This window comes from Xiphophorus maculatus, chromosome 14 (assembly GCF_002775205.1).
Source record: "Xiphophorus maculatus strain JP 163 A chromosome 14, X_maculatus-5.0-male, whole genome shotgun sequence".
NCBI classification, from domain to species: domain Eukaryota; kingdom Metazoa; phylum Chordata; class Actinopteri; order Cyprinodontiformes; family Poeciliidae; genus Xiphophorus; species Xiphophorus maculatus.
The window spans coordinates 25925155-25935358 of record NC_036456.1 but is presented as its reverse complement, the minus strand read 5'-3'; the positions used below and the strand labels follow the sequence as shown (position 1 = coordinate 25935358).

General features: G+C 36.1%; 1 protein-coding gene across 1 annotated transcript; it reads right to left on the bottom strand.

Annotated features, from left to right (window-relative positions):
• Positions 1-42: 42 nt before the first annotated feature.
• Positions 43-9982, bottom strand: LOC102224263. Its single transcript, XM_023345685.1, has 18 exons — positions 9917-9982; positions 9791-9825; positions 9320-9472; positions 8633-8761; positions 8244-8282; positions 8030-8155; positions 7824-7950; positions 6984-7154; positions 6869-6900; positions 6050-6214; positions 5830-5964; positions 4957-4995; positions 4736-4876; positions 3616-3698; positions 3499-3522; positions 2354-3045; positions 1440-1561; positions 43-610 (listed from the first exon to the last, which is right to left on the bottom strand). Exons 2-18 carry the CDS (start codon positions 9800-9802, stop codon positions 581-583), a joined length of 2220 nt encoding a protein of 739 aa, XP_023201453.1. The 5' UTR covers positions 9803-9825; positions 9917-9982; the 3' UTR covers positions 43-580.
• Positions 9983-10204: the final 222 nt, after the last annotated feature.

Below are 10204 nucleotides of genomic sequence, written 5' to 3'. Positions count from 1 at the left end.
AATAAATTTAATAAAATATTTTAGAACAAAGACCAAACTAACAATTAACTCTAGATAAATTACTAGTTTTAACTTTCCCATTTTTTTCCCACACTTGAGACAATCTGCTAGTAGAACTAGAATTTTATTGTTTTAAGTCTATGGTAAATAATTTGCTGAAAAATGTTAAAATATTTTCTACCAAAGAAATATCCACAAAAAGGCTGATGTTCACTGCAGTGGTTTATAAGTGACTTTTTATCTAACAATCCTTAGTTTTATTTGATATTTTAAACAAAAAGATACATTTATAATAATACGTTCACTTGATTACAGAAACTTCTCATCCAATCCTTACTAGAAAACCTATAAACTACTCAAATTCAGAAAGAGAAAAATGATTTTTAGCTCTTTTTGGAGCGTGAACAGACTTGGTTCTGATCTGATCTGGACCCAAATGACAGGAAATGAAAAACTTTAATCTGCAGTTAACTTAGCAGATGAAGGAAAACTTTACAGCCAAAAAACAAACCAATGGCTTTACATTCATGTTGAGTTGATAAAATGAAACATTGGATTTACCTTCACATCGTTCCTCAGATTAATGTTGTAAAAGTTTCTGGTAATAAATCTGACAGACAAAGAGAAGCAGAGATCAGAGTTTGGTAAAAAAAAAAAATCCCACAGAAAAGTTCAACCATTTTCTAGGCCACTTTTCAGACTGTGGAGATAAAAACACAAATGAACTAAAAACTTTTAATCCTTTTTTTTCTGTTAATATTGCAATTTTCTGCATTCAACAGAGATAAAATAAACTAAAATATGACTGTTTTATGTTTACAGTGAATCAATAAATATTGCATTGAAACAATTCAATGTTTCAATCATGTTAAGGTAAATTATCTTCCTGCTCAAATTAAATGTTTAATCTCTAAAAAATGTTCTTATTCTAACTGACCTAAAACAATTTGAGTTTTGTCTGATTTAACTTCAGACAGCAAGAAAAACAAAACGATATGCATCTTTTGTGCATAGGTGGGCAGAATACCCAGAGTAAGTGATCAAATTATCAATCATTTAATATTTAAAAATTACATCAGACCAAATTATAAAGTGGAGATTTTGGTATTTTCAGGACCAAAATGACAATAATTTGTATAAGTGGAAAAAGAGAAATTTTTCCAAATCAGTTTTTTCAATAAAAACTTATGAAACTTTAACTGCAGGTGTGTGTCTGACTGTGTTAAAACACGTTTTTCATTCAGTGGGGAGAAAATCCAGACATTTCACTCAAGCAAAAGTAGAAATACGTCTAAAAGTAAACGTAACTAGTTACTACCCGACTCCAGGTGTATGTAAATAACGTTCTCCAATTTTTTCAGATTTAAATATGAAGCACTTACAAGGATTTTCTACAGAAATCTTTAAGGGTTTCAAACCGTTGTGGTTTTAAAGCGAACCTGCAGGTTGCGGAGGTGAGAGCGGCTGCAGCAGTGCGAATCCTCGGCTGCGTCCTCGTCCAGGAAGAAAACCGAACAAATGGAGCAGAAAAAACCCAATATGGGCTCCACAAACTCACCGGCTGCAGGCGAGCAGAAACGACGATTAATTACAAACAAAACCTGGAGACTTAGAAAACTAGATTCACTGAATTTCACTGGATGTTTCCTCAAAGATTTAATCTGCAAGAAAAAATTTACAATTGTCCACAATTAACTGCATGAATTTATGATACTACAACTAATATATATTTTAATATTTTTCCCCGTCTCAAAATATTTGCAGGGTCCAGACTCGCCATGGCGAACTTTACACCATCAGATAATATCTCATCTCTAACATCGTAAGTTTGTGCTTTTTAATCTTGTCAGGGAACGTCCACTTTTCTTCTTGTAAGTCAAATTAATTAAACCTTTTCAGACTTTTTGGCAGAAATTGAGCCACATTGTTTTATCTTTCAAGTAAAAGATTAAAATGTCAACGGAAACAAATGTAGACTGGAAGAAAAATCACTTCGTTTACTGATGACTGACGAAGAAGAAAGAGAATATATTCATCATTACTGTAAATTTTATGGGTTTGCAGTATGAATACTTTTAGATTAACTTGTCACTTTTTGTCTTTACATTTTCTGAAGTGGAAGTTTTTCTTGTTTCATTTAGATTGAATGGAGAACAGGGCTTTTTTTTTTAAATGCCTTAATTTTAGATAAATTGATTTTTTAAGGATGCAGTTTCTCTGATTCAAAAGAGGCCAATACAAAAGCATGCCACACTTTTCAGATGCGTGTCAGTGTCATTTGTCAGATTAATTAAGTTTTCTGTAGAAATGTGAAACAATGGAAACATTGATTATTGATGATAGAAATCCAGACCTGAGTTTTCCTCATCCTCATCCTGAAGGTTTTCCTTCCATAAACCTTCCCTCAACTCTTCCTCCGTCGCATCGTCTTCCTCTTTCACTTCATCCAGATTCCTGAGAACTTTCAAAGACGACTTTGGGAGCTTTCTCGTTTCGTTTGCTGGTCTTTCCTCCTCTTCATCGTCTTCAGTCGCTTTCTGATAGGAAATGTTTCCAGCTCGTCTTTGTTCAGGAAAACTCAACCTTTGTGTCTCGTGAACCATTTCTTCATCTTTAGGAGGTTTGGTTCTGGTTGCGACAGCGATGCTTTCTTTGTTAGTTTCTGGTTGATCCTCCATTGAGTCCATCGTTTGGTGAAGTTTAAAGTCTTCAGACAGAAGCTTGGAGAGACTTTCTGGTTTCTGGACTTTAGTTTTGTTTTTGGTCTGATCTTCAGTTGAACTGACATGGACCTGAAGGTCTTCCTGACGTTTTTTCTGGGTTGTTTCATCTTCAGTTTTATTGTAAAGTATCTGGGATTGGTCACTCAGCTCCAGCTTCCTCCTCTTTGGAGAAAGATTCTCTGATGGCGTTTCTGGTTCTGAACAAAGGTTTCTCTTGTCTGGTTTGGATTTTGATGTAGCAGCTGGTTTCATCGATGAGTCCGATTCAAGGTTTATCACAGCCTCTCTTGAGTCTCGAAGACGCCGATTCAGACTCTTTAAACTTAAAGAGCAGAAACAGGTTTGGTGTGTTTATTTTGCACAAGTTAATTTTTAAACATGGTTCTTTTAATGGTCTCATTTTGGTTTAAGAAAAATTAAAAACTATGTAAAAGTAATTCCTACACCTCTTTTTGTCCCCAACACTTTACATATCTATCCTTTGTCCATTTATTTCCATTAGTTGTTGATAAATTATTAAAATTTCACTTAAGATTTTATATTTCACCTCATTTCCACCAACTATGGTCCAAACTGGGTTGAGGACATTCAGTCATTAAACACTAGAGTAAGAATTTCTTACTGTAAACTATGAGCATATTATAAATGATGACTTCAGAAACAAGCGTCTCAGAAAAAGTTTAGTGTAAAACAAAAAAACTGCAAAGAAATAAACTGGTGAAGTTTTCGCTTTTATATAAATGACCCGACCATCAAATAAACATCCGATACTCACGGTTCAATACGTTTCACTTTGCTCCTGTTTGGGAGGGAAAAACATAAAAAATGAGATGGATCAGAACCATCTCAATATCATCTGTGTTCACTCAGATCGACTGAAACACACACATACCACAGTTGGTGTTCTGGTGAGTTCAGTGAGATTTGGAGAACAGCTGCTGTTACGCCGCTTGGTTCAGCCATTTCAATCACAATCTGACAGAAGACAAGTGGAAAAAAATTATTCTCTTCACATGTGGGGTTCCACAAGGTCCAATCCTGGTGTCCCTCTTATTTAATATCTTCTTGCTCCCACTGGCTCATATTACAAATAAGATTAGCTATCATAACTACAGTATGCAGATGATGTACTGTTCTACATTACAATGTCATCAGGTGACTTAGAACCCATTCAAGCACCAATGGAACAAATCAATCAATTCCAAAACTGAAGTTATCTTTGGACCTAAAGAGGAAAGATCTAGAGTCAATGCACAGCTTCAGTTATTACAGCAGATGAACTCTGGCCTGAACTTTCAGAGCCACATAAAGACAGTTACAAAGTCGGCCTTCTATCACCTGAAGAACATTTCCAGGATTACGTGAGATACAGAGAAACTCATCCATGCGTTTATCTTTAGTCAATTACTGAAACAGTGTTTTTTCACAGGTCGGCCTAGAAAAAATCAATCAGATCCAGAAAGCTGCTGCTGGAGTTCTGACTAAAACCAGGAAGTTAGAGATCATCACCCAGTTCTAAAGTCCTACACTGGCTCCCTGTAAGTTCGAGAATAAACTTTAAAACACTGTTAGTTTATAAATCACTGAACGGTTTACACAACAATACATTAAAGATCTGCTGCCGTCATAGCAACCTTTCAGACCTCTCAGGTCTTCTGGTTCTGCTAAATCCAGACTAAAACCCGCCTGTTTAGAGTTGCTTTTTTATTATTTTAGTCTGTTTTTGCTTCATTATATCACAGTGGTGTAATATGTTTATTTTTTATCATATAAAGCACGTAGAATTGCCTTGCTCCTGAAATATGCTGTACAAATAATCTGTCCTGCCTCCACAGACTAGATTAAAATTGAAATAAAGAAAATCTAGTTTCTTAATTTCCGTCTCTGCAAACAAATCAAGCATTCTTTAAATGTTTATGTTCTTCATTAATCCTGTAAGTGGTGCCAAATATTATGACAGAAATGAGACGAGTTGCCCTGACTGGGACTAGTGCAGCCGTTTGGGTCGTTACCCTGTTAGCCAGCGGCAGGAAGTTGACGAAAGGAGCAACGGTTGCCACTTTTTTCATGACCATCATGACGAGGTGAGTTGTAGGTTCAGAGATCTCCACGCAGAGCAGCCGCTTGTCCAGAGGCCGGAGCTGAGAAACGTGCTGCAGAGACAGAAAGCTGCAGGTTTAGAAGCTGCTGCTGCTGCTGCTGGTTCCTCTCAGATCGGTTCAAAACGACTCACAGCGTTGCTCCACTTCATCACAGATCGGTACATCGTCTCCTGCAAACAAAGCATGGATGGAACCATTAGTGGTTGTTATGTTTTATGAACGGGGATCAGTAAAAGCAGGAGAAACAAAAATCTATGCAAACTAATTTTACAGTCCTGCAGATTTTTCCCTTTGCTCTGATTAGATTTTTCACCTTCATTAATATTCTCAGAGTTACCACTCAGTTAGCTTTGCTCTTTATCTGTGTTGCAAATGTTACAGCTATAATGTTTGATAAGTAGTGTGAGAAAGCAGAATGATTTCAACCAGTGTTTTTTAAACTGGGACCAGCAGGGGGCGCCTCAGAAAACTTGAGGGGAAGATGAGAAGAAAACCTAAAGTTAATTTTTTTTACCTAATATATTTCTTTTTAAATCAGATAATTGTATCAATCTTTATTATAAAATACAAGTTAAAATAACTGTCACAATAAATTTTGCTGGACAATAAATTAGTAATATTGTCGTTTTTAGATCATTTTTAAGTGATATGACGACAACACATTCTCAAAGATCAGTAAACTTCAATTTTTCATTTTTTAGTAGAAAAAGAAACAGAAGAGAAAAACAATAAATCATCCAAATGGAAATTATTTTGTTTGTTTTAATTTATCCTGGAATTAATGTATTTACTGCTTATTGCAACAGGTGCCAGTCAAATAAATCAACCTGCATCGCTCCTCCTAAAAAAATATCTAACTAATAAGAACTAATGAAAACTAGGAAACATGCTCTAAAAACTAACTGAATTAGACAAAAAGTCACAGAGAAATAAAAACTGTCATGAAAAACCCAGAACTATTATAACGCTGATAATTTCCCTCAGTGTTTGGAATAAACTCGTACCTCACTGAATCCGGGCTGCATGTCCTCCAACACCAGGTGAACACTGAGCCTGGAGCCTTTAACAAAAACTGGATTTATGATGTGATTTCCGACAAAATCACTGCATCCGTCCCAGCTGCTGAAAAACACAAAGGCCTGGAGCAGAGAGGGAGAAAACTGAAAAGTTACGACGCAGGGAGATTTTAAAATCTAATAAATAACTATAATGTGATGTTGTTACCCTCCTCTGCAGCGGTAAAACCACCACGTTGTAGAACAGAGTCTGCAGATTCTGTTTGGGGAAATGTTTCCACACTAGCTTAGCGACGTCCTGGTGGGTGTAGTTTCTCTCAGGCAAACCCGTTAGCATGACGGTGCAGAACTTTGAGGCCTGGCTGATGGTTTTCTACAGGTTGAAAAGGCACAAATAGAAAAAAAAACGCCTAAAATATTCTGAGGGATTTAATAAATGTACATTTACATAAACAGAACGCTTTTAAATCCCTCCTCAGAGTGTTGGTTTGCTAGGTATCCACCAGCACTACATCGCAGACCACATTTCTGCTGCATGGAAAAATCAACATAGTTTTATATCTGAACACTGCAAAAACAAACTCTTACCAAGTATTTTTGGTTTAGTTTCTAGTGCAAACATCTCAGTACACTTAAAAAAAGACAAAACTAATTTATAAGTAGATTTTCAGCAAGATATAGTAGCTTGCTTTAAGTCAATAATTCCTCAAAATTGAAGAAAAAGTACTAGTTCCATAGGCAGATTATTTCACTGATAACATGACATTTTTTCCATGTTACATATGAAATAATCTGCCAGTGGAATTTTTCATCATATTGAGGAATTATTGACTTAAAACTAGCTACTATATCTTGCTGGAAAGCTACTTATAAATTAGTCATTTTTTAAGTGTACTAAGATGTTTGACTTGAAACAAGATAAAAAATGTTCGGTAAGATTTTGTATTCCTCTATAACTATAGACTCCACTTTACAAACAAGAATTATTTTGCTTCTTGATCAAAATTAGGCAGAAAAAATAAGTTACCTTTAAACCGTTCAGACTGACTGTCAGATAATCTACGAGACAAAAATTTAATGCAGTTACTTATTGTGAGTTACTTCAAGCCTCCAAATGGTTTCCATTTCTTTTTATTTTTTACCTGGGATGTTGAACCAGGGACAAAAGGTGGGAAATACTAAAGGGCTGGTTGTCATGGTGATCCAGAACGGAGGAGTGCTGCCCTGAGGAACGCCACGTTTTATAGTTGGGACGACGGCGCCATCGACAGCTTCACTAACATCTGGCAAAGCTCTGCTTGGCACTGTTGGTGCTGCACAAATAAAAATGAAGGTCAGTGCTTTGCTTATGTTTATGTAGATTCTCAAGTCTGTCCATGACATGTTGAAACGCGTCTGCAGGAGCGTAGTAAAATGTCTCGGGATTTTGATGTTGACCTGAATGTCAAATGGAGATTGGAATTAGGAGCCAAAGTTTTGAAATCAGGGAACATTTCTCCAACAGGGTTTCTGGAAAAACTCAAATTTAAGGCTTTTTAAGACCATTGTGAATTGAATTTAAGACTAAAACCTCAAAAAAGTAAAAAAAACATTTCCAGGCAAGTGGCGATGAATCTGCACTTATTCATGATTGTTCAAAAAAAGTTAGTAAGCTAGCAAAGGTATGCTAACAGCTAGTTAGCGTAACCTCTGATGATGGTAGATAAATGGTTTTCATTTAACGGTAAGTTGTTTCTCCGTCATTAGCACATCTAGCTTTGAGGTTGACTGACAGCGCTAAGACCCTCCCCTTGGCTCTGATTGGTTGTTTTTGGTGCATTTCTTCAGACGGCCATAGCAGCTTAGGGAGGAGGTTAACAGATTATCCGGCTCAAACTTTCCCAATCCTAATCCCTCCATTCTTGGTTCTGATGGCTCCACAAAAGGCCGTTGCTTTTAGGGCGGCAACATTTCAACATTTATGTCCTAAAATAGAAACTGACGTGGAGAAAGACTGTTGATTTGAGGTATTTTCATCCTGAAGACATGATGAGCTGGAGAGCGCTTCAGCAGGCTGTACCAAACTCCCAACATGTCCGCCTCTTGTCTGTCTTTAAATTCAACAAACACCTGAAACACACAAAGGAATAATTCAACTTCTTTCTACACACACCCTCACACGCGTGTGTGAGACGCTGCAGTTCAGCACCTTGTTGAGAAGAGGCAGGTATCGTCTCACAGAGCCGATTTTTATCAGAGTTTCCCTCAGAGCGCCGGCTTCGCTCTGGGAGATGTTGTGGATGAAGATCAAACTTCCTCCATCGTCCTTCAGTTTCTGTTGACAAAGATGTGTTATTTTATTCTGCAATCACTTATTCTGAAATAAAAATCTGTATCAAAGTCAGAAACAATGCGATACGTACAGAATGGGTCCTTTTGATCAGAAATGAATAAAAGCCAAACTGAAACAAACAGAGAAACAGAGTTAATGTTTTTCTTCAGATTCATTTGTACTGAGATTCTAAAAAAGTGATTCGATTTCTTTAAAGAATTTAAACTCACTGATCTTGAGGAAAATCTCAGTAAATTTTATCTAAACTTGTTCAAAAATAAATAGTAACTATGTAGCTTTTACTTACTTAAACAATTGTAATAACTTTTTAATCTTCAAATTTTTACTGCCTGTTTGTTTTGCGTCAAATTATACCCTTCGCTCATTTACAAAATAACATACTCTTTTGCTTTTATACTGAATAAATTTGTGAATTCTCGTATTTTGAAAGGTAAAGACATAAAATGTAAATATTCTTACTGGCGTCATGGAAACCATGTTGTGAACAACTCCGACTGACAGTTTAGATCCTCTGAAAACTATGTGGTTCTGGTCGGAATAAGCCACGATGTTTTGAACACTTTTCACAGACGGCATCAGGGCAAACGCCTATAAACAAAAATATTAAGGAGTCAATTTAATAATTATTGCATTCATACATTTTAACTGGACTTATATGGCAGAAGTGAAGACATTGTTCAACCAAAATCGCAGAAGTTTTGTCACAAAGATGGAAACATTTTAAAAATCACTTGTTGAATCAGGAGAAACCTTAAATTATACTCTTTCTTACAAATAACAAAGGTACATTTACATATACAGAGTGCTTTTAAATCCCTCCTACGAGTGTTGGTTTGTTAGGTGTCGCTCTGAGGTCCTCTGAGGTCCTTTTCCACTGACTTCTTATTCCTTACTGCATATATAAATATACAAATCTTCGCTTTTTGCGACTTTACTGGAAATTTTCCCTGAATTCTCGGCTGCTTTTCTTCATGTTTTTATTCATATTTCTCCATTCTGGTTCAGGAAATGCATAAAACAAATGAAAACTGCACAAACGGCCAAAGTTTCTAAGGCCTTACTGGGAGGGATTTTCAGGTTTTTATCTCCAGTGATGTCTTGGTTAAGAAGAGAAAAAGGTAAATCTCTGATGTATCTGCTACCCACCATGCACTTTTCAGGAATAACGTAGATGTTGCTCCCCTTAAAGATGAAACCAAACGGGCGCAGCAGATCAGCAACGTCATCCTCTCTGTAGCAGCCGTCGAAATACCTGGGCAGGTTTGTTATGAGCAGCACCTTCGCATCGAGGCAAACCAGCTGAGAAAAATAGATTAGTAGAGAAATGTTCACACAGATTTTACATTTTCCTGTTTAACTATAGATTAGGCTTTATGTGGAGCCAAAAGGTTGGGACATAATTTAGATTTACTCACAGTAAATGACAGAAACATGACAAAAAAATGAGGTTATATTTGCATTACTGATCCTAAGACAAATTAAAGTGTATCAAGCTTACGATTAAAACTAAAAATGTAGAGTTTGGGTCAGTTTACAGCAAAGGTTTTAACTCTGGGAAGCGGATATTGAAGATGTGTTTTTAGAGAAGCGGTTCATAGCTGTTAAATAAAAACTCACCTTCGGAGACATAATGGTTCTCCTGCTTAAACAATCTGGAGAAGAGAGTCAAAACAAAGATTTACATACATCAGTTAAGATTAATCTACAGATTTTCTAGCTTTTCTTTTACTGATTTTTTTTTACCAATTTGTTTTTCACTCAGACATTTCACCAGGTTTTCTTTGAAGGTCGGGACGGCAGCTGAACGACTCGTTTTGGTAGCTGGAGTTCCTCCTGACGGATTACGTTGAGATACTGCTGCAGGATATACATCAAATTTACCGATTAATCAAATTTTCTGATCTTCAAGAGTTAATTTTTATAAAAATTATGATTCTTTTTTTTTTTTTTAAACCAATGCATTTGATGTTTACCCACCCAAAAACTACCACAAACGTATTTTACAACTTTTATTTATTTTGACGTTGAATT